Source organism: Syngnathus floridae, chromosome 4, assembly GCF_059516105.1.
Source record: "Syngnathus floridae isolate MCC-2025c chromosome 4, RoL_Sflo_1.0, whole genome shotgun sequence".
NCBI classification, from domain to species: Eukaryota; Metazoa; Chordata; class Actinopteri; order Syngnathiformes; family Syngnathidae; genus Syngnathus; species Syngnathus floridae.
In genome coordinates this window covers 12268588-12294273 of record NC_142416.1, presented here as the reverse complement: position 1 = coordinate 12294273, position 25686 = coordinate 12268588, and the positions used below count along the sequence as shown (strand labels likewise).

General features: G+C 38.1%; 4 protein-coding genes and 1 long non-coding RNA gene across 9 annotated transcripts; all 5 read right to left on the bottom strand.

Moving 5' to 3' along the window:
* Window positions 1-62: 62 nt before the first annotated feature.
* LOC148399173 (uncharacterized) lies at window positions 63-8755 on the bottom strand. Of its 3 annotated transcripts, none has more exons than XM_088374056.1 (7): window positions 8592-8755; window positions 8168-8485; window positions 7792-7869; window positions 5872-5928; window positions 5654-5695; window positions 5239-5363; window positions 63-1064 (listed from the first exon to the last, which is right to left on the bottom strand). In XM_088374056.1, the coding sequence occupies exons 1-7, from the start codon at window positions 8629-8631 to the stop codon at window positions 816-818; spliced, it is 909 nt and encodes a 302-aa protein (XP_088230182.1). In that variant the 5' UTR covers window positions 8632-8755; the 3' UTR covers window positions 63-815. The 3 variants fall into 3 exon arrangements, with proteins under 3 accessions (XP_088230182.1, XP_088230183.1, XP_088230181.1); XM_088374055.1 differs by lacking the exon at window positions 63-1064 and adding an exon at window positions 3970-4966; XM_088374057.1 differs by lacking the exons at window positions 5239-5363; window positions 5654-5695; window positions 5872-5928; ... (1 more) ...; window positions 8168-8485; window positions 8592-8755 and adding exons at window positions 1285-1409; window positions 1728-1769; window positions 3409-3708; window positions 3815-4698.
* Window positions 8756-8820: 65 nt separating this feature from the next.
* LOC148399172 (uncharacterized) lies at window positions 8821-13641 on the bottom strand. Of its 2 annotated transcripts, XM_088374053.1 has the most exons (7): window positions 13491-13640; window positions 13067-13384; window positions 12691-12768; window positions 10776-10832; window positions 10558-10599; window positions 10145-10269; window positions 8826-9868 (listed from the first exon to the last, which is right to left on the bottom strand). In XM_088374053.1, the coding sequence occupies exons 1-7, from the start codon at window positions 13528-13530 to the stop codon at window positions 9608-9610; spliced, it is 921 nt and encodes a 306-aa protein (XP_088230179.1). In that variant the 5' UTR covers window positions 13531-13640; the 3' UTR covers window positions 8826-9607. The 2 variants fall into 2 exon arrangements, with proteins under 2 accessions (XP_088230180.1, XP_088230179.1); XM_088374054.1 differs by lacking the exon at window positions 12691-12768 and having other exon boundaries at window positions 8821-9868; window positions 13491-13641.
* A 157-nt stretch (window positions 13642-13798) lies between these two features.
* Window positions 13799-17601, bottom strand: LOC148399171 (uncharacterized). 2 transcript variants are annotated; one of them, XM_088374058.1, is made up of 6 exons: window positions 16419-17600; window positions 15995-16312; window positions 15606-15662; window positions 15388-15429; window positions 15045-15169; window positions 13799-14776 (listed from the first exon to the last, which is right to left on the bottom strand). In XM_088374058.1, the coding sequence occupies exons 1-6, from the start codon at window positions 16456-16458 to the stop codon at window positions 14516-14518; spliced, it is 843 nt and encodes a 280-aa protein (XP_088230184.1). In that variant the 5' UTR covers window positions 16459-17600; the 3' UTR covers window positions 13799-14515. The 2 variants fall into 2 exon arrangements, with proteins under 2 accessions (XP_088230184.1, XP_088230185.1); XM_088374059.1 differs by lacking the exon at window positions 15388-15429 and having other exon boundaries at window positions 16419-17601.
* Window positions 17602-18218: 617 nt separating this feature from the next.
* LOC148399170 (uncharacterized) lies at window positions 18219-21070 on the bottom strand. Its single transcript, XR_015858117.1, has 4 exons — window positions 20920-21070; window positions 19843-19938; window positions 19738-19769; window positions 18219-19649 (listed from the first exon to the last, which is right to left on the bottom strand). It is a non-coding gene; the product is annotated as an uncharacterized LOC148399170 (long non-coding RNA).
* A 1789-nt stretch (window positions 21071-22859) lies between these two features.
* dnajb1b (DnaJ heat shock protein family (Hsp40) member B1b) lies at window positions 22860-25671 on the bottom strand. The gene is made up of 3 exons (XM_088373520.1): window positions 25267-25671; window positions 23521-24110; window positions 22860-23426 (listed from the first exon to the last, which is right to left on the bottom strand). Exons 1-3 carry the CDS (start codon window positions 25475-25477, stop codon window positions 23193-23195), a joined length of 1035 nt encoding a protein of 344 aa, XP_088229646.1. The 5' UTR covers window positions 25478-25671; the 3' UTR covers window positions 22860-23192.
* Window positions 25672-25686: the final 15 nt, after the last annotated feature.

Genomic DNA, 25686 nt, shown 5'->3' with positions numbered 1-25686 from the left:
ATTAGATGACTTGAATGAATGAAAATATACACAAGAACCCACAATAAAATTGATTAAAAATGGAGATAAACAGTTGTGCTTTAATATTTTTAATATTTGTCGTGGCAGAGTGTCTGGCAGTTTGGAAGATTGACAAGGCACTGAATTAGGTAAGGAAAATAAGTTTCTGGGTAATTATGGTAAAAAAAAGTGAAAGTCAAATTAGATAATCCAATGAATAAAGTAGCATCTCACAACAAAGATATATGAATTACAGCCCTAGTGAAAATATTGTATCCTGATTATTGAATAAGCCTTTATAAGATAAAAGATGATCTTCTAAGTGTTAATATTCTTGCACGAGGAAACAACCATGCATCAAAAATACAACATAGTGGTTGTTTAAAGAATATACAGTACTTCTCTGATCTTCTATTTTTACAGCTGTGTAACCCACTACATTCTTTTCACTACAAAATAATGCTATGCTCTGTCTGTGTCTTCTCTTACCCCACAAAAAAGAACCTTATCTGCCTCTATGAAACAAACAGCTAAGTTCCAGACCACAAAAGAGTCATTGGTCGCTATGAAGTCAGAAATGTAACACTTGCAGTTAAGAATTGGAAAGATCAAGATTATACACAATTTTCCATCACAGCAGTTAAATGGGTTGTGTGGTGGGGACCAACCATCAAACAACAACCAAAAAAAAAAAAAAAACAACTACCAAAACAATCAGTATAGTCATGAAATAATTCACCAAGTCCACAATCAAAAGTTCATGGTGGAGAACTATTCTCTTTTCAAATTCCTAACTTCTGGAGACTGAGCAGTCTTCAGTGCCCCAGGTGTTTTCCTTTGGGTATTTCTTTTGATGAACATAGGTCATGATAGACATACTCCTCCACTTGACTGAGCTGTAAATTGACATATTCGCTGACGCCAAGGCAGCCTGCATACTCTTGATTCTCCACTGTAGGTTCTTTTGGTGCATCTTCCAAATGAGCGATACACCGCGGACTTGAGGCCCCGCAGTGACCTTCATTTCTAACAGCAGGCATCATGATCTCGTAGTCAGATGACATCTGTTGGATGATCGCATATTTCACATCATTAAACCTGTTTTACATGTTATAGTAAATGAATAAATAAATAAATGATATTTTTAACATTGTTATTTGACTCTGTGGCAGGCTAAAAATAATATGCAGTTAATGACTCTGGGGCCAAGATTTGGACACCTCTCTTTTACTTCAGTACAATTCCAGATAATACCAAGTAATGTATGTTTTAATGTGAGCAAACCTCTACATTTTGTCGAGGGATGACCTGCTGAGCTTTCCTAGTCACTAACAAAATGAGTGTATAAAGACACACACATATGGGAACTGCACACGTCATTGAAACCACAAGCAGCATCAGGTTAGGTTCTGTAAGAAAGTACAACAACTTGTGTTTAGTGTGACTGGAATCATTTATACGTACAGTAGACTTGAGCTGTGCTAATTGGACTCTTGTCTGCTCTACTCAAATGGCAGTGTATGAATTTCAACTTTCTGTATTGTTGGCACCAAACAAAATACATAAAGAATGGATACATAACAATTTTAAAAAATTATATTAAAAAAAACGATTTTTTGGCAAAGAATATTTGTATTTTTGAACACATTTCCAAGCAGCATGTACATTCAAAATGTGCATTATTTAGCTGTAACAAGATTACTAGCTGTGTTATATCTCATACTTACTGTCCACAATGACATTTTCTGGAGTGACCACCGTACCGTTTACTAGAAATGAAAAATATCACAAGCATTAAATGTTCAAATCAATGAACAGTTGACATACTGAGGCATTTGATCTTGAAGTTGAGCAGCACAAACTGTATAACCCTTCACATAATATCACTTTTACCACAATGTGGCAGTCCAAACAAGCCCACCACATTAAAGATTGTTGGACATCTATTTTTTATTCCCTCCTTGTTCCACTCTTCTTCACAAAAATACACCAGGTAATGGGACATACGTAACATGAATCTAATTGACCATTTAGTAGTTGTTTGAAATTGCTATGATTTGAGCTGAGGTAACCTTCCACCCCACACTATCATTTCGGAGGGATTTATCGATCCTGAGAATTAAAAAAACTCCACTGGTGTTATCAAAAAGAGAACCCACCTTATACGTTCTTACATCTATATCAGGTGATTGAAAGGTATGTCATCTTCAAATGGGTTGAAGAACATACTAGCTTTACTTTGCCCAGAATTTAGATAGTTACATCGAAGTTCAAGGCTTTGACCTTCCTAACCAATTGGAGTTTTGGTTTTCTAACTGATCCCATCTGAAAAAGTGTCAATATTATTGTGTTTTGATAAACAGTTTAAAGTTTAAACCAATGTATTGTTATTTTAAAATAATCCGAACACGCAACCTACCTTGAATATGTAGCATTATGATTATTGAAGATGCTCCCATAACTTTCAGGCCTTGCTACAGTACCTGCTAAAGTTCTCTCATAGGGTACTGAGGAAGTGTGTTCTTATACGTCCATGTGCTACCCCGCTTCCTCTTTCAGGTGCTACCTAGTCCAAATCTAATGCTCACCACCTGACGGTGAATCTTAATCGTCTTCTTGACAAGTGTTCTGTTTCAAAAAATGTGTTCCCACCAACTAGTTCCCGCGTGCGTTACGAAAAAAATATATATAAATTATATAACAAATAATATATGAGACGTGTGTCGTAGACACGAAACAGCGTAACATGAGGATGTCGTAACCTGAGGACATCCTGTACATATATATATATATATATATATATATATATATATATATATATATATATATATATATATATATATATATATGTAAATTAGTTCACAGAACTCTGTATTCTACGCATATGGTACTTTTGTGTTTGATGGCTAACTAAAAAAAAATTATTAGAGGATGGAGTACTTGGACGAAATTCCTCAGTTGGGTTTGTTTGTGGCTTGTCTTGTTTGGGTACCTTTGTTGTTCCTAAAAACATCTAGGAAAGAAAACTACAAACAAGCACAAAGCACGAATAGGAAAAGGTGACGTATTTGGTGTAAAGCAGTCAGCAACATTTGTAGTGATTTGTGTGGCAGGGTTTCTGCTACCCTCCTCAAAGCTGCTTTGAGCCAATTATAGTGATACAGGATGGATGGATTGATGGATGGATGGACAGAAAAGCGGATGGACAGATAGTTTCCAATAGCCATTACACATGGAGGATGGACAATCCGATGGACGGATAGCTTCCGATAATACTTACATATGAAATTTCGAGTTTGTTTAGTTGGCGTTATGAGGTGTAATCTCTCACGTTCCTGCACTGAAAAAATATCTCCTTGTGCAGACTTAATGAAGAGGTCAAGAGTGTCGAGTTCTTCATCCACTCACCTACTCTAACAGTGAGAACAACTTTTGCGTAACGATCTAGTAGAACCGGTCGATCCCATCCACACCAGTAGGTACCAGCATCCTTCTTTGTCAGCGGAGAGATTTTAACTCTGAATGTTGTGCTGTATTTTCCTTTTGAATACCATCTCCTCCCCTTGCTTTTTATTAGGATATCGTCATCATGACCACAGTTTTTCTCGCAGAAGTATTTAATGTTATTAAATAGATCGTTGCGAGAGCATGTTATTATAATGTTTTCCCCAGATATTCCTGTGACTTCAGTCTCCGTATTTGCTGTCCCTGAACCAAACAAAGAGAAGAATCAACTTGTATCACTCACTTATTTTGTAACTTACATTTCAATGGATGAGGACAGTAGAGAAAATTGAAGTGAGCTATTTCTTACCATGCATAAGAAATGCGAGTACAAGGAAAAGTATCTCCATGCTCTTATGGGTTCTTCTCTACCTTTAATCTCTCGGTTCCTTTTTCCAATGACTACTGCACTTCCTCTGTTAATTCTCTCTGCCCCTGAAAACCCTTGACTTATGAGAAGAAACATTTCACACCCAGAAAGTTATTTATTAAAACAATCAACAATATTGTAACGTTCCCGGACATAGATACGTGAGAATTAAATGACTTGAATGAATGAAAATATACACAAGCACCCACAGCAAAATTGTTTCAAAATGGAGATAAACAGTTGTGATTTAATATTTTTAATATTTGTAGTGGCAGAATGTCTGACAGTTTGGAAGATTGACAAGGCACTGAATTAGGTAACGGAAATTATTTTCTGGGTAATCATGATTAAAAAAGTGAAAGTCAAATTAGATAATTCAACAAATCGAGCAGCATCTCACAATTGCAGCCCTTGTGAAAATACTGTATCCTGATTATCAAATAAGCCTGCATAAGATAAAAGATGGTGTAATATTCTTGCAAAAGGAAACAACCATGCATCAAAAATACAACATACTAGTTGTCGTTTAAAGAATATACAGTACTTTTATGATCTTCTATTTTTAAAGCTGTGTAAGTCAGCCCATTATTTTCACTACAAAATAGTACTATGCTCTGTCTTACCTCACAAAAAAGAACCTTGTCATCCTCTTTGCACAAACAGCTACATTCCAGACCACAAAAGAGTCTGAAGAAAGTCAGAAATGTGACACTTACAGTTAAGAATGGGTTGTGTGGTGGGGACCAACCATCAAACAACAACCAAAAAAAAAAAAAAAAAAAAAAAAAAACAGCTACCAAAACAATCAGTATACCTAGAACTATTCTCTTTTCAAATTCCTTTTCTTTTCAAAATTTGTTTTCCTTTGGGAATTTCTTTTGATGTACGTAGGTCATGATAGACATGCTCCTCCACTTGACTGAACTTTAAATTGACATATTCGCTGACGCTGAGGCAGCCTGCATACTCTTGATCCTCCACTGTAGGTTCTCTTGGTGCATCTTCCAAATGAGCAATACACTGCGGACTTGAGGCCCCACAGTGACCTTCACTTCTAAAAGCAGGCATCATGTTCTCGTAGTTAGATGACATCTGTTGGATTAGCACATATTTTAGAGTCAAACCTTTTTCACTGAGGGTCACATACACAAATATGTTAAGAATGGGGCAGGGGCTAAAGTAAATAAATAAATAAATAAATAAATAAATAAATAAATAACTTTTTTAACATTGTTATCAGCCTATGCGGCAGGCTAAAAATAAAATGCAGTGAATGACTCTCGGGCCAGGATTTGGACACCTCTGTCCTACTTCAATTCAATTGCAGATAATACCAAGTAATGTGTGTTTTAATGTGAGCAAACCTGTACATTTTGTTGTGGGATGACCTGCTGGGCTTTCCTAGTCACTAACAAAATGAGTGTACAAAGACACACACAGATAGAACCTGCACACGTTACTGCAACCACAAGCAGCATCAGGTTAGACTCTGCAAGAAAGTGAAGCAACTTGTGTTTAGTGTGACTGGAATCATTTATACGACACTTGTCTGCTCTACTCAAACGGCAGTGTATGAATTTCAACTTTCTGTTTTGTTGGCATCAACTAAAATACGTAAAGAATGGATACATAACAATTTAAAAGAATTTAAACAAAAAAACTATTTTCTTGTCAGAGAAAATTTGTATTTTTGAACACATATACAAGCAGCGAAAACATTCAAAATGTGCATTATTTAGCTGTAACAAGAGCACTAACTGTGTTATGTCTCTTACTTACTGCCCACGATGACATTTTCCGGAGTGACCACCTTATCGTTTACTAGAAATGAAAAATATCACAAGCATTAAATGTTCAAATCGATGAACAGCTGACATATTGACGCATTTGATCTTGAAGTTGAGCAGCACAAACTGTATAACAGAGATTACGGTCATAGGCATGTAACTATGGCATATGGCGTTTTTGCGTTTGATGGCTCACCAAGAATAACTTACTAGAGGATGGAGTACTTGGAAATTCCTCAGTTGGGTTTGTTGGTGGCTTTTTTGTTCCTAAAACGATACAGGAAAGAAAATTGCAAACATGCACAAAGCATGAATAGGAAAAGATGACGTATATGGCGTAAAGCAGTCAGCAACATTTGTAGTGATTTGTGTGGCAGGGTTTCTGCTACCCTCCTCAAAGTTGCTTTGGGCCAATTAAAGTGATACAGGATGGATGGATTGATGGATGGATGGACAGAAAAGCGGATGGAGAGATAGTTTCCGATAGCCATTACACATGGAGGACGGACAATCTGATGGACAGATAGCTTCCGATAATATTTCAGGCTCTTTAAATATATGAGATGAAATATGAAAAAAAAAAAAAAAAAAAAAACATGAGACGTGTGTCGTAAACACGAAACAGCGTAACTCAAGGATCCCCTGTGTATAAATATATATAGTACCGTAATTTTCGTACTATAAGTTGCGGTTCTTGTCATAGTTTGGGTGGGGGGGGCGATTTATACTGAGGAGCGACTTATATGTGAATTTTTTCACAAATTTTCAAAATTCCCCAAAAAAAAAGAAGAAAAAAAAAACTTAAACTGCGATAAACGAACCGCGATGTAGCAAGGGATTTTTGTAATTTGAATTTCAAGTGACGTCAGTGGCGCGGCGGTTGTCAACATAAAGGACAAAGATTCGATCACGGGATGACGAAGGGCACCACGTACAACCGGCATCATTAGTGGCTTTGTTTGTAAGTGACACGGAGGACGAAGAGTTTGAACGTTTGAAAAACTATCATGGCTTTTACGCACACCCGGCTTGGCCAGGTGGCTGTCCAGGGACGGTGGATGGGGCTCGGACATGGCTTTTACGCATGCCCGGTCTATTCTATGGAGCTCTCTTCCACCTCCGTGGATGGAAGTGCCACCTCCGGGGATGGAAGTCCATGCCACCACACACCTGGAAGTCGACGCCGGTGCTTGGGGCCGTGTGGTGGTGAACTATTTATGTTATAGTTTTTTGATATATTTTATTTCGTATAGCAACTTGTATATGTTTTTATCGTTACAGTTCAGTACTTGTTGGCTCGTTGAACTCTTGTTTTGTTAAATAAAGAGACGTTTACCAAACCCACGTCTTTCCTTATACTTTGTTAACGCTATGATATAGTTATATACTAGATCTGTGGAATAACGACGAGGCTGACGTCAGGGCGTACGCGCGGCGTTGTTGACAAAGGATGAGGAATTTGATCGATGGATTTAATGATTTGGAGTGACACAGATGGTTTGATAATATTGTTGTTTATATGATAGTTATTTGATATATACTTTATATATCGTTATATGGGTCTGTGGAATATTTAGAATATTTAGGCGTCAGCGGCGCAGCGCATACGCGGCATCATTTCCATAAAGGACGATTGATGGATTTAATGAATTGGAGTGACACAGATGGTTTTATAAACCTGTTATTTATGTAATAGTTATTTGAATAACTCTGGATGTTACGTCAGGCCCGTTCTCAGCTCATTTGTGTTTATGTCACGTTAGCATAACTATCGTTTAGCCTGTTGTTGCTCCTTCATGTCTGTTCTCGGTGTTGGATTTTGTCGAATAAATTTCCCCCAAAATGCGACTTGTACTCCAGAGCGACTTGTATATGTTTTTTTTCACGTTATTGTGCATTTTATGGCTAATGCGACCTATATTCCGAGCGACTTTTAGTCCAAAAATTACGGTATATATCAGCAGATATGTATGCATATATAGTATGTGTTTGTGTGTGTGTGTGTGTGTGTGTTTATGTCCTTAAAACTTGACTTAACACTTAACAAAGAAACAGAAAATCAGTTCACGGAACTCTGTGTTATACGCATATGGTACGTTTGTGTTTGAGGGCTAACTAATAATATCTTACTGGAGGATGGAGTACTTGGACGAAATTGCTCAGTTGGGTTTGTTGTTGGCTTGTCTTGTTTGGGTGCTTTTGTTGTTCCTAAAAACATATAGGAAAGAAAATTGCAAACAAGCACAAAGCACAAATAGGAAAAGATAACGTACATGGTGTAAAGCAGTCAGCAACATTTGTAGTGATTTTGTGTGGCAGGATTTCTGCTGCCCTCCTCAAAGTTGCTTTGTGCCAAAAAAAAGTGATACGGAATGGATGAACGGCCAGAAAAGCGTATGGACGGTTAGTTTCTGATAGCAATTACACATGGAATTTAGAGTTTAAAATATCCCCTGGTGCAGACTTAATGAAGAGGTCAAGAATGTTGAGTTCTATATCCACTCACCTTCTCTGACAGTGAGGACAACTTTTTCGTAATGATCTCGTATCCATGATCGTTCCCATCCACACCAGTAGGTACCAGCATCCTCCTTTGTCAGCGGAGAGATTTTAACTCTGAATGTTTTTCCTTCATCTATTATGCTGTATCTTCCATCTGAATGCCATTTCCTCTTCCCCTTGCTTTTTATTAGGACATCGGCATCATAACGACAGTTTTTCTCGCAGAAGTATTTGGTGTTATCAAATAGATCGTTGTAAGAGCATGTTATTAGAACACTTTCCCCAGATACTCCTGTGACTTCAGTCTCCGTGTTTGCTGTCCCTGCACCAAACAAAGAGAAGAATCAACTTGTATCACTCACTTATTTTGTAACTTACATTTCAATGGATGAGGACAGTAGAGAAAACTGAAGTGAGCTATTTCTTACCATGCATAAGAAATGCGAGTACAAGGAAAAGTATCTCCATGCTCTTATGGGTTCTTCTCTACCTTTAATCGCTCTTAATGTGTTTTTATTTTCTTCTGTTGTTGCTCGGTTCCTTTTTCCAATGACTACTGCACTTCCTCTGTTAATTCTCTCTGCCCCTGAAAACCCCTGACTTATGAGAAGAAACATTTCACACCCAGAAAGTTATTTATTAAAACAATCAACAATATTGTAACGTTCCCGGACATAGATACGTGAGAATTAAATGACTTGAATGAATGAAAATATACACAAGCACCCACAGCAAAATTGTTTCAAAATGGAGATAAACAGTTGTGATTTAATATTTTTAATATTTGTAGTGGCAGAATGTCTGACAGTTTGGAAGATTGACAAGGCACTGAATTAGGTAACGGAAATTATTTTCTGGGTAATCATGATTAAAAAAGTGAAAGTCAAATTAAATAATTCAACAAATCGAGCAGCATCTCACAATTGCAGCCCTTGTGAAAATACTGTATCCTGATTATCAAATAAGTCTGCATAAGATAAAAGATGGTGTAATATTCTTGCAAAAGGAAACAACCATGCATCAAAAATACAACATACTAGTTGTTGTTTAAAGAATATACAGTACTTTTATGATCTTCTATTTTTAAAGCTGTGTAAGCCAGCCCATTATTTTCACTACAAAATAGCACTATGCTCTTTCTTACCCCACAAAAAAGAACCTTGTCATCCTCTTTGAACAAACAGCTAAGTTCCAGACCACAAAAGTGTCATTGGTCATTATCAAGAAGGTCAGAAATGTGACACTTGCAGTTAAGAATTGGAAAGATCAAGATTGTACACAATTTTCTATCACAGCAGTTAAATGGGTTGTGTGGTGGGGACCAACCATCAACCAACAACCAAAAAAAAAAAAAAAACAGCTACCAAAACAATCAGTATACCTAGTCATGAAATAATTCACCAAGTCCAAAATCAAATGTTAGCGGTGGAGAACTATTGTCTTTTCAAATTCCTTTTCTTTTCAAAATTTGTTTTCCTTTGGGAATTTCTTCTGATGTACCTACGTCATGATAGACATGCTCCTCCACTTGACTGAACTTTAAATTGACATATTCGCTGACGCTGAGGCAGCCTGCATACTCTTGATCCTCCACTGTAGGTTCTCTTGGTGCATCTTCCAAATGAGCGATACACTGCGGACTTGAGGCCCCACAGTGACCTTCACTTCTAAAAGCAGGCATCATGTTCTCGTAGTCAGATGACATCTGTTGGAGTAGCACATAATTTGGAGTCAAACCTTTTTCACTGAGGGTCACATATACAAATATGTTAAGAATGGGGCAGGGGTGAAAGTAAATAAATAAATAAATAAATAAATAAATAAATAAATAAATAACTTTTTTAACATTGTTATCAGCCTATGCGGCAGGCTAAAAATAATATGAAATGAATGACTCTCGGGCCAGGATTTGGACACCTCTGTTCTACTTCAATTCAATTGCAGATAATACCAAGTAATGTGTGTTTTAATGTGAGCAAACCTGTATATTTTGTTGTGGGAGGACCTGCTGGGCTTTCCTAGTCACTAACAAAATGAGTGTACAAAGACACACACAGATAGAACCTGCACACGTTACTGCAACCACAAGCAGCGTCAGGTTAGACTCTGCAAGAAAGTGAAGCAACTTGTGTTTAGTGTGACTGGAATCATTTATACGACACTTGTCTGCTCTACTCAAACGGCAGTGTATGAATTTCAACTTTCTGTTTTGTTGGCATCAAACAAAATACGTAAAGAATGGATACATAACAATTTAAAAGAATTAAAAAAAAAACTATTTTCTTGTCAGAAAAAATTTGTATTTTTGAACACATATACAAGCAGCGAAAACATTCAAAATGTGCATTATTTAGCTGTAACAAAAGCACTAGCTGTGTTATGTCTCTTACTTACTGCCCACGATGACATTTTCCGGAGTGACCACCTTATCGTTTACTAGAAATGAAAAATATCACAAGCATTAAATGTTCAAATCGATGAACAGCTGACATATTGACGCATTTGATCTTGAAGTTGAGCAGCACAAATTGTATAACAGAGATTACGGTCATAGGCATGTAACTATGGCATATGGCGTTTTTGCGTTTGATGGCTAACCAAGAATAACTTACTAGAGGATGGAGTACTTGGAAATTCCTCAGTTGGGTTTGTTGGTGGCTTTTTTGTTCCTAAAACGATACAGGAAAGAAAATTGCAAACATGCACAAAGCATGAATAGGAAAAGATGACGTATATGGCGTAAAGCAGTGAGCAACATTTGTAGTGATTTGTGTGGCAGGGTTTCTGCTACCCTCCTCAAAGTTGCTTTGGGCCAATTAAAGTGATACAGGATGGATGGATTGATGGATGGATGGACAGAAAAGCGGATGGAGAGATAGTTTCCGATAGCCATTACACATGGAGGACGGACAATCTGATGGACAGATAGCTTCCGATAATATTTCAGGCTCTTTAAATATATGAGATGAAATATGAAAAAAAAAAAAAAAAAAATACATGAGACGTGTGTCGTAAACACGAAACAGCGTAACTCAAGGATCCCCTGTGTATAAATATATATAGTACCGTAATTTTCGTACTATAAGTTGCGGTTCTTGTCATAGTTTGGGTGGGGGGGGCGATTTATACTGAGGAGCGACTTATATGTGAATTTTTTCACAAATTTTCAAAATTCCCCAAAAAAAAAGAAGAAAAAAAAAAGTTAAACTGCGATAAACGAACCGCGATGTAGCAAGGGATTACTGTAATTTGAATTTCAAGTGACGTCAGTGGCGCGGCGGTTGTCTACATAAAGGACAAAGATTCGATCACGGGATGACGAAGGGCACCACGTACAACCGGCATCATTAGTGGCTTTGTTTGTAAGTGACACGGAGGACGAAGAGTTTGAACGTTTGAAAAACTATCATGGCTTTTACGCACACCCGGCTTGGCCAGGTGGCTGTCCAGGGACGGTGGATGGGGCTCGGACATGGCTTTTACGCATGCCCGGTCTATTCTATGGAGCTCTCTTCCACCTCCGTGGATGGAAGTGCCACCTCCGGGGATGGAAGTCCATGCCACCACACACCTGGAAGTCGACGCCGGTGCTTGGGGCCGTGTGGTGGTGAACTATTTATGTTATAGTTTTTTGATATATTTTATTTCGTATAGCAACTTGTATATGTTTTTATCGTTACAGTTCAGTACTTGTTGGCTCGTTGAACTCTTGTTTTGTTAAATAAAGAGACGTTTACCAAACCCACGTCTTTCCTTATACTTTGTTAACGCTATAATATAGTTATATACTAGATCTGTGGAATAACGACGAGGCTGACGTCAGGGCGTACGCGCGGCGTTGTTGACAAAGGATGAGGAATTTGATCGATGGATTTAATGATTTGGAGTGACACAGATGGTTTGATAATATTGTTGTTTATATGATAGTTATTTGATATATACTTTATATATCGTTATATAGGTCTGTGGAATATTTAGAATATTTAGGCGTCAGCGGCGCAGCGCATACGCGGCATCATTTCCATAAAGGACGATTGATGGATTTAATGAATTGGAGTGACACAGATGGTTTTATAAACCTGTTATTTATGTAATAGTTATTTGAATAACTCTGGATGTTACGTCAGGCCCGTTCTCAGCTCATTTGTGTTTATGTCACGTTAGCATAACTATCGTTTAGCCTGTTGTTGCTCCTTCATGTCTGTTCTCGGTGTTGGATTTTGTCGAATAAATTTCCCCCAAAATGCGACTTGTACTCCAGAGCGACTTGTATATGTTTTTTTTCACGTTATTGTGCATTTTATGGCTAATGCGACCTATATTCCGAGCGACTTTTAGTCCAAAAATTACGGTATATATCAGCAGATATGTATGCATATATAGTATGTGTTTGTGTGTGTGTGTGTGTGTTTATGTCCTTAAAACTTGACTTAACACTTAACAAAGAAACAGAAAATCAGTTCACGGAACTCTGTGTTATACGCATATGGTACGTTTGTGTTTGAGGGCTAACTAATAATATCTTACTGGAGGATGGAGTACTTGGACGAAATTGCTCAGTTGGGTTTGTTGTTGGCTTGTCTTGTTTGGGTGCTTTTGTTGTTCCTAAAAACATATAGGAAAGAAAATTGCAAACAAGCACAAAGCACAAATAGGAAAAGATAACGTACATGGTGTAAAGCAGTCAGCAACATTTGTAGTGATTTTGTGTGGCAGGATTTCTGCTGCCCTCCTCAAAGTTGCTTTGTGCCAAAAAAAAGTGATACGGAATGGATGAACGGCCAGAAAAGCGTATGGACGGTTAGTTTCTGATAGCAATTACACATGGAATTTAGAGTTTAAAATATCCCCTGGTGCAGACTTAATGAAGAGGTCAAGAATGTTGAGTTCTATATCCACTCACCTTCTCTGACAGTGAGGACAACTTTTTCGTAATGATCTCGTATCCATGATCGTTCCCATCCACACCAGTAGGTCCCACCATCCTTCTTTGTCAGCTGAGAGATTTTAACTCTGAATGTTTTTCCTTCATCTATTATGCTGTATTTTCCTTTTGAATGCCATCTCCTCTTCCCCTTGCTTTTTATTAGGACATCGTCATCATAATCACAGTTTTTCTCGCAGAAGTATTTGGTGTTATCAAATAGACCGTTGTCAGCGCATGTTATTGTAATTTTTTCCCCAGATACTCCTGTGACTTCAGTCTCCGTGTTTGCTGTTCCTGGACCAAACAAAGAGAAGAATCAACTTGTATCACTCACTTATTTTGTAACTTACATTTCAATGGATGAGGACAGTAGAGAAAATTGAAGTGAGCTATTTCTTACCATGCATAAGAAATGCGATTACAAGGAAAAGTATCTCCATGCTCTCATGGGTTCTTCTCTACCTTTAATCTCTCTTGATGTGTTTTTTTTTCTTCTGTTGTTGCTTGGTTCCTTTTTCCAATGACTACTGCACTTCCTCTGTTAATTCTCTCTGCCCCTGAAAACCCTTGACTTATGAGAAGAAACATTTCACACCCAGAAAGTTATTTATTAAAACAATCAACAGTACTGTAACGTTCCCGGACATAGATACGTGAGAATTAAATGACTTGAATGAATGAAAATATACACAAGCACCCACAGCAAAATTGTTTCAAAATGGAGATAAACAGTTGTGATTTAATATTTTTAATATTTGTAGTGGCAGAATGTCTGACAGTTTGGAAGATTGACAAGGCACTGAATTAGGTAACGGAAATTATTTTCTGGGTAATCATGATTAAAAAAGTGAAAGTCAAATTAGATAATTCAACAAATCGAGCAGCATCTCACAATTGCAGCCCTTGTGAAAATACTGTATCCTGATTATCAAATAAGTCTGCATAAGATAAAAGATGGTGTAATATTCTTGCAAAAGGAAACAACCATGCATCAAAAATACAACATACTAGTTGTTGTTTAAAGAATATACAGTACTTTTATGATCTTCTATTTTTAAAGCTGTGTAAGCCAGCCCATTATTTTCACTACAAAATAGCACTATGCTCTTTCTTACCCCACAAAAAAGAACCTTGTCATCCTCTTTGAACAAACAGCTAAGTTCCAGACCACAAAAGTGTCATTGGTCATTATCAAGAAGGTCAGAAATGTGACACTTGCAGTTAAGAATTGGAAAGATCACGATTGTACACAATTTTCTATCACAGCAGTTAAATGGGTTGTGTGGTGGGGACCAACCATCAACCAAAAACCAAAAACAAAAACAAACAAAAAAAAAACAGCTACCAAAACAATCAGTATACCTAGTCATAAAATAATTCACCAAGTCCAAAATCAAATGTTAGTGATGGAGAACTAATCTCTTTTCAAATTCCTTTTCTTTTCAAAATTTGTTTTCCTTTGGGAATTTCTTCTGATGTACCTACGTCATGATAGACATGCTCCTCCACTTGACTGAACTTTAAATTGACATATTCGCTGACGCTGAGGCAGCCTGCATACTCTTGATCCTCCACTGTAGGTTCTCTTGGTGCATCTTCCAAATGAGCGATACACTGCGAACTTGAGGCCCCACAGTGACCTTCACTTCTAAAAGCAGGCATCACGTTCTCGTAGTCCGATGACATCTGTTGGATTAGCACATATTTTAGAGTCAAACCTTTTTCACTGAGGGTCACATACACAAATATGTTAAGAATGGGGCAGGGGCTTAAATAACTAACTAACTAACTAAATAAATAAATAAATAACTTTTTTAACATTGTTATCAGCCTATGCGGCAGGCTAAAAATGAAATGCAGTGAATGACTCTCGGGCCAGGATTTGGACACCTCTGTTCTACTTCGATTCAATTGCAGATAATACCAAGTAATGTGTGTTTTAATGTGAGCAAACCTGTACATTTTGTTGTGGGATGACCTGCTGGGCTTTCCTAGTCACTAACAAAATGAGTGTACAAAGACACACACATATAGGAACTGCACACGTTACTGCAACCACAAGCAGCATCAGGTTAGACTCTGCAAGAAAGTGAAGCAACTTGTGTTTAGTGTGACTGGAATCATTTATACGACACTTGTCTGCTCTACTCAAACAGCAGTGTATGAATTTCAACTTTCTGTATTGTTGGCATCAAACAAAGTACATTTTTGAACACATATACAAGCAGCGAAAACATTGAAAATGTGCATTATTTAGCTGTAACAAGAGCACTCGCTGTGTTATGTCTCTTACTTACTGCCCACGATGACATTTTCCGAAGTGACCACCATATCGTTTACTAGAAATGAAAAATATCACAAATATCAAATGTTGAAATCGATGAACAGCTGACATATTGACGCATTTGATCTTGAAGTTGAGCAGCACAAACTGTATAACAGAGATTACGGTCATAGGCATGTAACTATGGCATATGGAGCTTTTGCGTTTGATGGCTCACCAAGAATAACTTACTAGAGGATGGAGTACTTGGAAATTCCTCAGGTGGATTTGTTGGTGGCTTTGTTGTTCCTAAAACGATATAGGAAAGAAAATTGCAAACAAGCACAAAGCATGAATAGGAAAAGATGACATATATGGCGTAAAGCAGTCAGCAACATTTGTAGTGATTTTGTGTGGCAGGATTTCTGCTGCCCTCCTCAAAGTGGCTTTGTGCCAAAAAAAAGTGATACAGAATGGATGGACAGACAGAAAAGCGTATGGACGAGTAGTTTCTGATGGCAATTAGGAGTTTCTTTAGTTGGTGTTATGAGGTGTAATCTCTCACGTCCCTGCACTGAAAAATATCCCCTGGTGCAAACTTAATGAAGAGGTCAAGAGTGTTGAGTTCTATATCCACTCACCTTCTCTGACAGTGAGGACAACTTTTTCGTAAATATCTTTTAGAAACTGGTGTTTCCATCCACACCAGTAGGTACCAGCATCCTTCTTTGTCAGCTGAGATATTTTAACTCTGAATGTTTTTCCTTCATCTATTATGCTGTATCTTCCTTTTGAATACCATCTCATCTTCTCCTTGCTTTCTATTAGGATATCATCATCATGATCACAGTTTTTCACACAGAAGCATTTGATGTAAATAAATATATCGTTGCGAGAGCATGTTATTATAATGTTTTCCCCAGATACTCCTGTGACTTCAGTCTCCGTGTTTGCTGTCCCTGCACCAAACAAAGAGAAGAATCAACTTGTATCACTCACTTATTTTGTAACTTACATTTCAATGGATGAGGACAGTAGAGAAAATTGAAGTGAGCTATTTCTTACCATGCACAAGAAATGCGAGTACAAGGAAAAGTATCTCCATGCTCTCATGAGTTCTCTTTTACGTTTAGTCTCTTGAATTGTTCTTTTTTCTGTGGTTGCTTGGTTCATTTTTCCTATTACTGCACTTCCTCTGTTGACTCTATCTGCCCCTGAAAACCCTTGACTTATGAAAAACTCAGAAAGTTGTTTATCAAAATAATCAACAGTACGTGAGAATTAAATGACTGATTAAAAACTGATTAAAAATGGAGATAAACAGTTGTGCTATAATATTTTTAACATTTCTACTTACAGAATGTCTGACAGTTTGGAAGATTGACAAGGCACTGAATTAGGTAAGGAAAATAAGTTTCTGGGTAATTATGGTAAAAAAAAGTGAAAGTCAAATTAGATAATCCAATGAATCAAGTAGCATCTCACAACAAAGATATATGAATTATAGCCCTAGTGAAAATATTGTATCCTGATTATTGAATAAGCCTTTATAAGATAAAAGATGATCTTCTAAGTGTTAATATTCTTGCACGAGGAAACAACCATGCATCAAAAATACAACATAGTGGTTGTTTAAAGAATATACAGTACTTCTCTGATCTTCTATTTTTAAAGCTGTGTAACCCACTACATTCTTTTCACTACAAAATAATGCTATGCTCTGTCTGTGTCTTCTCTTACCCCACAAAAAAGAACCTTATCAGCCTCTATGAAACAAACAGCTGAGTTCCAGACCACAAAAGAGTCATCGGTCGCTATGAAGTCAGAAATGTAACACTTGCAGTTAAGAATTGGAAAGATCAAGATTATACACAATTTTCCATCACAGCAGTTAAATGGGTTGTGTGGTGGGGACCAACCATCAAACAACAACCCCCCCAAAAAACAGCTACCAAAACAATCAGTATAGTCATGAAATAATTCACCAAGTCCACAATCAAAAGTTCATGGTGGAGAACTATTCTCTTTTCAAATTCCTAACTTTTGGAGACTGAGCAGTCTTCAGTGCCCCAGGTGTTTTCCTTTGGGAATTTCTTTTGATGAACATAGGTCATGATAGACATACTCCTCCACTTGACTGAGCTTTAAATTGAGATTTTCACTGACGCCGAGGCAGCCTTGATTCTCCACTGTAGGTTCTTTTGGTGCATCTTCCAAATGAGCGATATACCGCGGACTTGAGGCCCCGCAGTGACCTTCATTTCTAACAGCAGGCATCATGATCTCGTAGTCAGATGACATCTGTTGGATGATCGCATATTTCACATCATTAAACCTGTTTTACATGGTTTACATACAAATAAATAAATAAATACATAATATTTTTGACATTTTTATTAGACTGCGGCAGGCTAAAAATAATATGCAGTTAATGACTCTGGGGTCAATATTTGGACACCTCTTTTTTACTTCAGTACCATTCCAGATAATACCAAGTAATGTATGTTTTAATGTGAGCAAACCTGTACATTTTGTCATGGGATGACCTGCTGAGCTTTCCTAGTCACTAACAAAATGAGTGTATAAAGACACACACATATGGGAACTGCACACGTCATTGAAACCACAAGCAGCATCAGGTTAGGTTCTGTAAGAAAGTACAACTTGTGTTTAGTGTGACTTATGAGAAGAAACATGTTTATCACAACAATCAATAGTACTGTAACGTTCCCAGACACAGATACGTGAGAATTAAATGACTTGAATGAACATGCAAAATTGTTTCAAAATGGAGACAAACAGCGGTGCTTTAATATTTTTATTATTTGTACTGGCAGAATGTCTGACAGTTTGGAAGATTGACAAGGCACTGAATTAGGTAAGGGAAATGATTGTCTGGGTAATTATGGTATGGATTATCAAATAAGCCTGCATAAGATAAAAGATGGTGTAATATTCTTGCAAAAGGAAACAACAACCATGCATCAAAAATACAACATAGTGGTTGTTTAAAGAGTATACAGTACTTTCATGATCTTCTATTTTTAAAACTGTGTAAGCCATTACTTTCACTGAAAATAGGACCATGTGTTGCACCCTCAAAGAGAAAGATGCATAACACTGGCGTTCTTCCTTTCGGCAGCTTTACTTTCCCAGGTTGTTGAAGGTTACATGAAGCATTTTTCCATTGTACACATGTTAGCTTTTTTTTCTCTTTTTTTTCTGTCCCATGCTTGTTACCTTCTTGAACTCACACTCTGGTGGTGGTGATAAACTGCATTATTTCGCCACAGATGCCCTGGGCCAGGCTGAGGAAGGTTTGGTTGCCAGTGTGCACCTATGGCCTCTCCAACCTCCACCATTCACACCCGAGTCTTACACCAATGTGAGTGATACTGGAGGCAAGGTGGGTAAAGTGTCTTATCCAAGAACACAATGATGCATGCATGACTCGGACAGGGCAGGAATTGAACAGTGGGCAACATTTAATAACGCTTACTTGCAATACCTGCATGAAGTCGACCATCCATTGAGTTAACAAGACTGTTGTATTTTTCACACACACTTTTTTCACCACTATGAAGACCATCGCAAGAAAGGGCAGCTGAGAAGATGAAACGTTGCTCATCTTTTTCATGTTTATAGCGCCCTCGACTGGCCTATATTTCATGGTGCAGTCTGATCCTAAAATGACTCAATTTTGTTGTCATATTTTTCACAGAAAAACTATTTCACTGCCTCAAATTATTTCCCATGCTTCTAATCAGATTGTGCTAAATGGCATCCCTGTACTACTCACAGCACTTTAGGGGTAATAGTTTTATGACTTGTCCTCAATTTATTATTTATTATTAATGTTATTTATTCAAATTTGACTCACAATTGCATCAATACAAAACTTCTTATCACCAGACCACCAATTGATGGATTCGTTTGGCCTTTTCCCTGTTTGACTTAGTAATTAAACCATTGCTGCTGTGCTCTTATGCACCTCTTCATTTCTTTGTATTTTGTATTATACATATAAACAAATTCAAAATATATATAAAAAAAATCTTTAGTTTAAGATGTTAGCAAGGCATCTTGATCACAAGTTGGCATTGTCATTTATCGTAGTCAGGGCCGAGGAAAGGAAAGACAAGAAAGACAAACCAATAAAAACCCATCCAGTCTGGATTTTCCTCATCTGGCTGGCTGAATGGAAGATGTGGCAAGCAAGCAAAGATTCTGCCCATTAGTTTGCATGCCACCAGGTGATTGAACGCGATGCGGCCTTACTGGTGACATTCCCTCGACCTGTGTACAAGAGACATTGTTGAGTAACCTTTGCGTAAACATCAGCAAACCTTTTTTTTCTTTTTTTTTATTTCTGAGTCACACTCACTTCTTTGTTTGCGCCTGCTCTGTCCTGAGCTTCTGAAAGAATCATTTGGCAAGGCTGAGCATGGATACGTTACTGTTTCGTTACATTTGTGTGTGTGTGCCTCACCTGCACTACTTTTCCAGTTCCTATAGAACATCAGCGGAATGATGGCGCAAACCAGAAGAGCCAGGCTAACAGACACAATGATGACCACAGTAGTGTCTGTGAACATGGCAGATTTTAGCATGAATACAATTGGCAACAAACCATACATCTAGCCATACTATGTCATGTGATGCATTCCATAAACATCACTTTGCTTGCACAAGGTCTGTTCACGTGAACAACCTCCATGAAATCTTCTAAACTGCATGTTCTTTACAGGCTCATGGATAAGCTGGAGCTCATCCCAGCTGACTTTGGGTGAAATGTGTTGACTAGTTGTCAGTCATTGTCGGTCAAATCTAAACAAACTCACACTCAAATTCGAACAGTTAAGGTTATTCATTTATGTTTTTCAAATGGTTATTGCTCGTGACTATTTATTTATTTATTTATTTATTTATTTATTTATTTATTTATTTATTTATTTATTTATTTATTTATTTATTTCCTAAACAAATTGTTGACCTTTGGTGACAATTTTCTTTGGTGTCATACCATGAGATTTTCCAGATTAACAAAACAAAATGTCCACTCAAATTTGATTGAACTATGTTTGGGAAACACAGTACTAGCCCTTCATGTTTCCATCCTTAAACAGTATTACTGTACTAGGTTTTTAAAAAAAAAATAACCGTCAGCAATTTACAGTGTAATTTTTTTTCTGCTAAGATTGCATTATTTTACATTTACGTCCTCTACAACAAGTTATTTCCATAGTAAATGTATTTTTTTTTATGTATTCATAAGATAGAACACTTTGGGCATATCACTTATCCAGCTAAAATTAATTCTGAAAAGTTTTATTGCTTCACTCGATGTTATTTTAGTGACCATTTCGACCTTCTTCAGTTACTTGAGAGCAGGGATCGACGGCTCCTAAGTGCTAACTACACAAGATGAAAGAGTACTGTCTCCATTCAACCATTTTTTTTCTGAGTTGAGGTGGCTTGTAGAAACTGCGAACCGGACAGGTACTTATAGTATAAGTGTTGAGTCATGTCACAGACACACACTTAGGAAGGAAGTTGTGATTGGAACCTGAGAGTTTGGTTGTTGCTGTCTGGTCAGTCTCCACCTCGGGAGTGGTCATTGCTGATGTTGCAGGCAATCTCACAGTGCTGGACGGAATGTTTTCTGTAAGCGTCTGTGGGCTTGCAGAGGGGGGAGATCCAGGAGGAAGCGCTGACACTTTAAGACAACAATTGTATACGGTAATCCCTCGTTATAGCATTATTCACCTTTCACGGCCTCGCTACTTCACGGATTATTTTTCACACTTATAATACATTATTACCATCACTCCTGAATAGATGAAAAGTACTTTTAAAAAAAATATTTGTGTGTGTGTGTATAAAATGATCTCAAAATTTGTAATAGCAAACAGAACTAACTTGCCTTTTATTAATGAAAAAAAAGAATGTGCCAAAATTCAGAACTCACCTGAGATGCAGTAAAAGATGACAACATAAAAAACGTCCATCCTTTCTCAAAAGGAATGCTGAAATGATGGAGACCGAGAACTCAACTGCTTCACATTCACTCAACACATGAGTGCCTGGTACAAAAAGCTACAAAGATTTCACTGTTTTTGATTTGTTGTAGTTTAAGATGATGACTCTACAGTAGGAGCAGTCGGGTTGTCTCTTCTTCTCCCTTATCTGTTGCTCAATCTGCCCATGACTATCTTCCGGACTCAACATGAGTGTTTGCAGCTATTGTTTTAGCAGTAGTAGTGCCTTGGTGCATCACCCACACAAAGGCTGGGAGGCTCAAAACAGCCGTCTGCTGACTGTGTCACGGGTATCTGTAGTTATTCTTGGAAAATATTGTTAAATACATTTTTCTTGTGACTATTCAAACCAAGACATTTTTTAACCATTTTGTCCATTGTCCAACAAGCAGCTTTTATTTGTCTCGACTTCCGTTCTGGCATTTGCCGACAGTGGCTCACATTGTTGACTAGTTTAAATTTAGGGAGAGATGACAGTAAATAACAGGACAGGATTGAAATATTGAGACACAGCAAAGGCCGAAAGGACTGTACGTTTCGGTGAAGGCAAATTGCTACGTACGTGTTTGAGTAATGTCCAATGACAGCTCACCTGCTTTCTGATTTTGGACATGTGATGTTTGCAAGTTGAGCCCTTAAGCATTGTGATGCAGTTGACAGCAAGAAGCAAAATGGTCACCCCCTGAGATGAATCAAACCAGGTGGATTTTGCTGCTTCGTCCTTTTTCAACATGTGCAATATTAATCACAATGCATACCATGTTTACGTAAGCCTAGCGAGGCCACATAGAACAAACTGTTTTGAGATTCTCATGGAAATTGATTGCGTTGTGCACGTATATGTTCAACAAATATTCATGAGAAACAGACAAAGGATACTGTGTATAGTATAATGTTTACAGAAATGCATTTGCCTGCAGAAGTGATTGTGACCTGGTACAATATGAGTTAATATGCTGGGGGACTCATGACATGACTGTTTTCAACAAATATTAAGGGCACAAAAGGTTACCAGTAACTAATGAGTTCAAATGAAAAAACAATTCATTGTCCCTAATTCTTTAAAACAATGCACAAACAGAAAAGGTAGGCTACAACAATTCTAGGTGGAGCAACACAAGCTGTCAACTTGTGACTTTTATGTTGAATCATTTTAAAAAAAGGTGCAAACATTTGTTGATTGTCATATTTACAAGTAACATTTATTTGATCATATTTAATATATGCCTTCTTGGGAGCGTGAATTGATGGAGTTTATAGTTTTAGTAGGAGTTGCAGTTTTAATCGATTTTCTTAAATATCATTGTTTTAACAAACTGGACCGACTTTAATTTATCGTCATGTAGGTGAAGCCCAATTTTTAGATGAAGGAGCAATGTTAGTCTTATTTTTGAAGGTATCTTGTTTGAGCCCATGAATGTGAACTTCTTTGCCTTGTCAACAGATCAGTAAATACATCATACACAAATCAAATCCTTACTTTTTATTGCTCTTAAAACAACACCTTAAGCTCCAGAAAGCTTACAAACATTTCAGCAAAATATAATCATCTCATTCATAGAATTTAACACTAAACAATATTGGCTATATTTACAATTTAGCCCGTAGTATTGTACAGTTTCTAACGCGGCATTTACAATATGGGCAATCTGGGTCTTATGTCCCATATCTATGGTGTGACAACAGTGCACAACATTGTCTCACACATGATGCCATATAAAAAATAAAATATAATTGGCATTTTAAGGATGGGTTGTGGGCGGGGGGGGGGTGTCATTTGCCAGAGTCCAGTTTGGCATCTTTATGACCGAGGCAGAACTTGGGCGATGGTGTCCCGAGCACTTTGACTGAGCCGCTCGGGGAACTTAACCTCATATTCTACTATCAGGTCACCTCTACGATCGGGGCGCTTGGGATACGGCAGCCCCTCACCGCTGATGCGCCTCTTCATCCCGGGCTGCACCACATCAGTTGACGTCACTGTGACGACTCGGCCTTCCAGCGTAGGCGCGTTGACTGTGCAGCCACATAAGGCCTGGAAACAGAAGCAACATGCAAGTGAGTGAAACAGATCAAAAAGAACCCTCATTTCCAGCACAGTGAAAAGGTGTATTGGTTTTTGAACTTACATCTCTGAGTGAGATTTTGGCTGTGTAAACAATGTCGGAGTTGTCACGCTTGAACACAGCATGCGGTTTGTCCTTGAGCACGAAGACCACATCTGCGGGAATGTTTGTCGGGGTTTCATCCCCCTCTTTGGGAAACGTGATTTTAGTTCCTTCCTTCCATCCCTTCTTTATCTGCACCTCGAGGATTTTTTCTTCTTTCCTCAGCGTTCGCCCATCAGGATTCAGCCTTTTGCGAGAGATCTTCATTTTCTTTGTGCAACCAGACAGCACTTCTTCCAAGGACACTCGCAGCTCATGAACCACAGGGGGGTCTTGTTGTTTCTTCACAACACTGCTGTGACCGCCAAACCCTCCCATATTGGAGCTGAAGGAGCGGGGGAAGCCGCCACCACCCATTCCAAACCGTGCAAAAGCATCATCAGTGTCCATATCCTCATCCATGCCGCCATTGCGCCCACCAAAGAATTGCTCAAATGGATTTCGTCCTCCAAAAAATTCTGAAAAGATGACATGGGGGTCCCCTTGGAAGGTGTAGCTGAAATTGCCTGGGCCGCCACCACCACCACCCGCGGGTCCACCTCCTTTCAGACCTGAATCAAATAATGAATGGAAAAATTGTGGTGAGTGTTGTTTTGCGTTTCCTTGAAATGCACAATATTACTCCAATATATTATTGTCAGTTCGAATTCTCAATTGGGAGTTATTAGTCATGAACCTGATGCCTGTAAACACTGGCTATGTTTACATTAATTTGGATCAAAAGCCTGAAAAATGATTTCTTCAAAACTGATGCATGAACACACAAGTTCTAATCGAGTCAATATCTTAGTGTCAATGAAAACAATGCAATCAGTACAATTTTTAATCTGAACTCTGATCAGATTACATTCATTTGTCCATTGTGAACACAGCCAGAGATTCTGGAGGCAATATCAAAATCACAAGATGGACCGAATGTCCTAAAACCTAAATCCACTATCCACTATGTATAGACAGACCTACCCGTGGCATAATAAACAATATCATTCAGCAATTCTTACATACACTGACGCTGTCAATTCGCCAAAAAGCAAATAGTCTATTTTTTGGACTATGAGACACTTTTTTCCTATGACTGCTATTCAGGTATGACCTGTATATAATAAAACAAGTAGAGCTTAAACTGGCGCTCCAAATTCCCAATGCCCAGCTGTATTGACTTTCTTTTGACAGTTGGTGACAGTAAATAATGGTGGAAATAGTACATTGAAATGTATTCATAAAATACATGTGACATTTTAAATTAGTTGTAGGTTAGACCCATTCCCGAGACCTTGCCGTGTGTTTAGTTGCCATGGTAACATTGACTTGCGAACACGTTTTTCCCAAGTCACAATTTCACATACATTACTGCTGTGGCGTACTTAACTGTGTACATTCACGACCCACATTCCAAACGAATTTAGATCACTCAATTTACTATCCCAAATATTAAACGGCATGACGCGAGACTTAAATTAAGAAGACACGTCACTTCAATGTCGCGTATTATTTCCACCGAATTCCGACAACACAAGTAAAGGACTTCCATTAAGTTTGTGCTTTAAGAGGCTCGCTTTCGTTTCGAGGCCCATGTACAAAGTTTGACAACCAATTTTAAAGCAAGTGTGCATTAATAGACACACGGGACGACGTTTGTTGGCTGCTACCGTCAAAAGTGGGCCACCAAAGAAAACAACATTCTCGCTATTTCCAACAGACGCTTACCTTCTTCCCCAAAGCGATCGTAAATGTCCTTTTTCTTTGGGTCACTCAGGACATCGTAAGCTTCGGCGATTTCCTTAAATTTATCTTCAGCTCCCGGTGACTTGTTCTTGTCGGGGTGGTAACGTAGAGCTTGCTTACGATAAGCTTTCTTGATGTCGTCCTCAGAAGCGTCTTTCTTAATACCCAAAATGTCGTAGTAGTCTTTCCCCATTCTTCCCCTCTCGGCCGTCAGCCTGTCACTCGTTTAAATGCAAACGTTCCCTTCCCTCGTCCAACGTGCCGTCTCAATTCAGCGACACGCCCGAGACCGTGTCAATATAAACCGTGTGGAAACTTCCAGAGATTTCCATAACAAGCCAGTACGATCTCCACTGTCGCGAGTCCGGCGATTGAAGTAAGCCACGCCTCCCCATGCGTCAC

Bases quoted from the DNA above. Each gene is read 5' to 3' on its own strand.
- LOC148399173 (XM_088374055.1), bottom strand. From the start codon at position 8,631: ATGGAGATACTTTTCCTTGTACTCGCATTTCTTATGCATG. The intron at 8,486-8,591 runs GTAAGAAATAGC...TGTTTGGTGCAG, and splicing joins ACTCGCATTTCTTATGCATG to GGACAGCAAACACGGAGACT. The intron at 5,364-5,653 runs GTAAGTAAGAGA...ACTTTCTTGCAG, and splicing joins GGAAAATGTCATCGTGGGCA to AGTCTAACCTGATGCTGCTT.
- LOC148399172 (XM_088374053.1), bottom strand. From the start codon at position 13,530: ATGGAGATACTTTTCCTTGTAATCGCATTTCTTATGCATG. The intron at 10,833-12,690 runs GTAAGATATTAT...GTATCGTTTTAG, and splicing joins TCCAAGTACTCCATCCTCCA to GAACAAAAAAGCCACCAACA. The intron at 10,600-10,775 runs GTAAGTTATTCT...TTTCATTTCTAG, and splicing joins TCCAAGTACTCCATCCTCTA to TAAACGATAAGGTGGTCACT.
- LOC148399171 (XM_088374058.1), bottom strand. From the start codon at position 16,458: ATGGAGATACTTTTCCTTGTACTCGCATTTCTTGTGCATG. The intron at 15,663-15,994 runs GTGAGTGGATAT...ATATCGTTTTAG, and splicing joins TGTCCTCACTGTCAGAGAAG to GAACAACAAAGCCACCAACA. The intron at 15,170-15,387 runs GTAAGTAAGAGA...ACTTTCTTGCAG, and splicing joins GGAAAATGTCATCGTGGGCA to AGTCTAACCTGATGCTGCTT.
- dnajb1b (XM_088373520.1), bottom strand. From the start codon at position 25,477: ATGGGGAAAGACTACTACGACATTTTGGGTATTAAGAAAGACGCTTCT. The intron at 24,111-25,266 runs GTAAGCGTCTGT...TATTTGATTCAG, and splicing joins CGATCGCTTTGGGGAAGAAG to GTCTGAAAGGAGGTGGACCC. The intron at 23,427-23,520 runs GTAAGTTCAAAA...TTCTGTTTCCAG, and splicing joins CCAAAATCTCACTCAGAGAT to GCCTTATGTGGCTGCACAGT.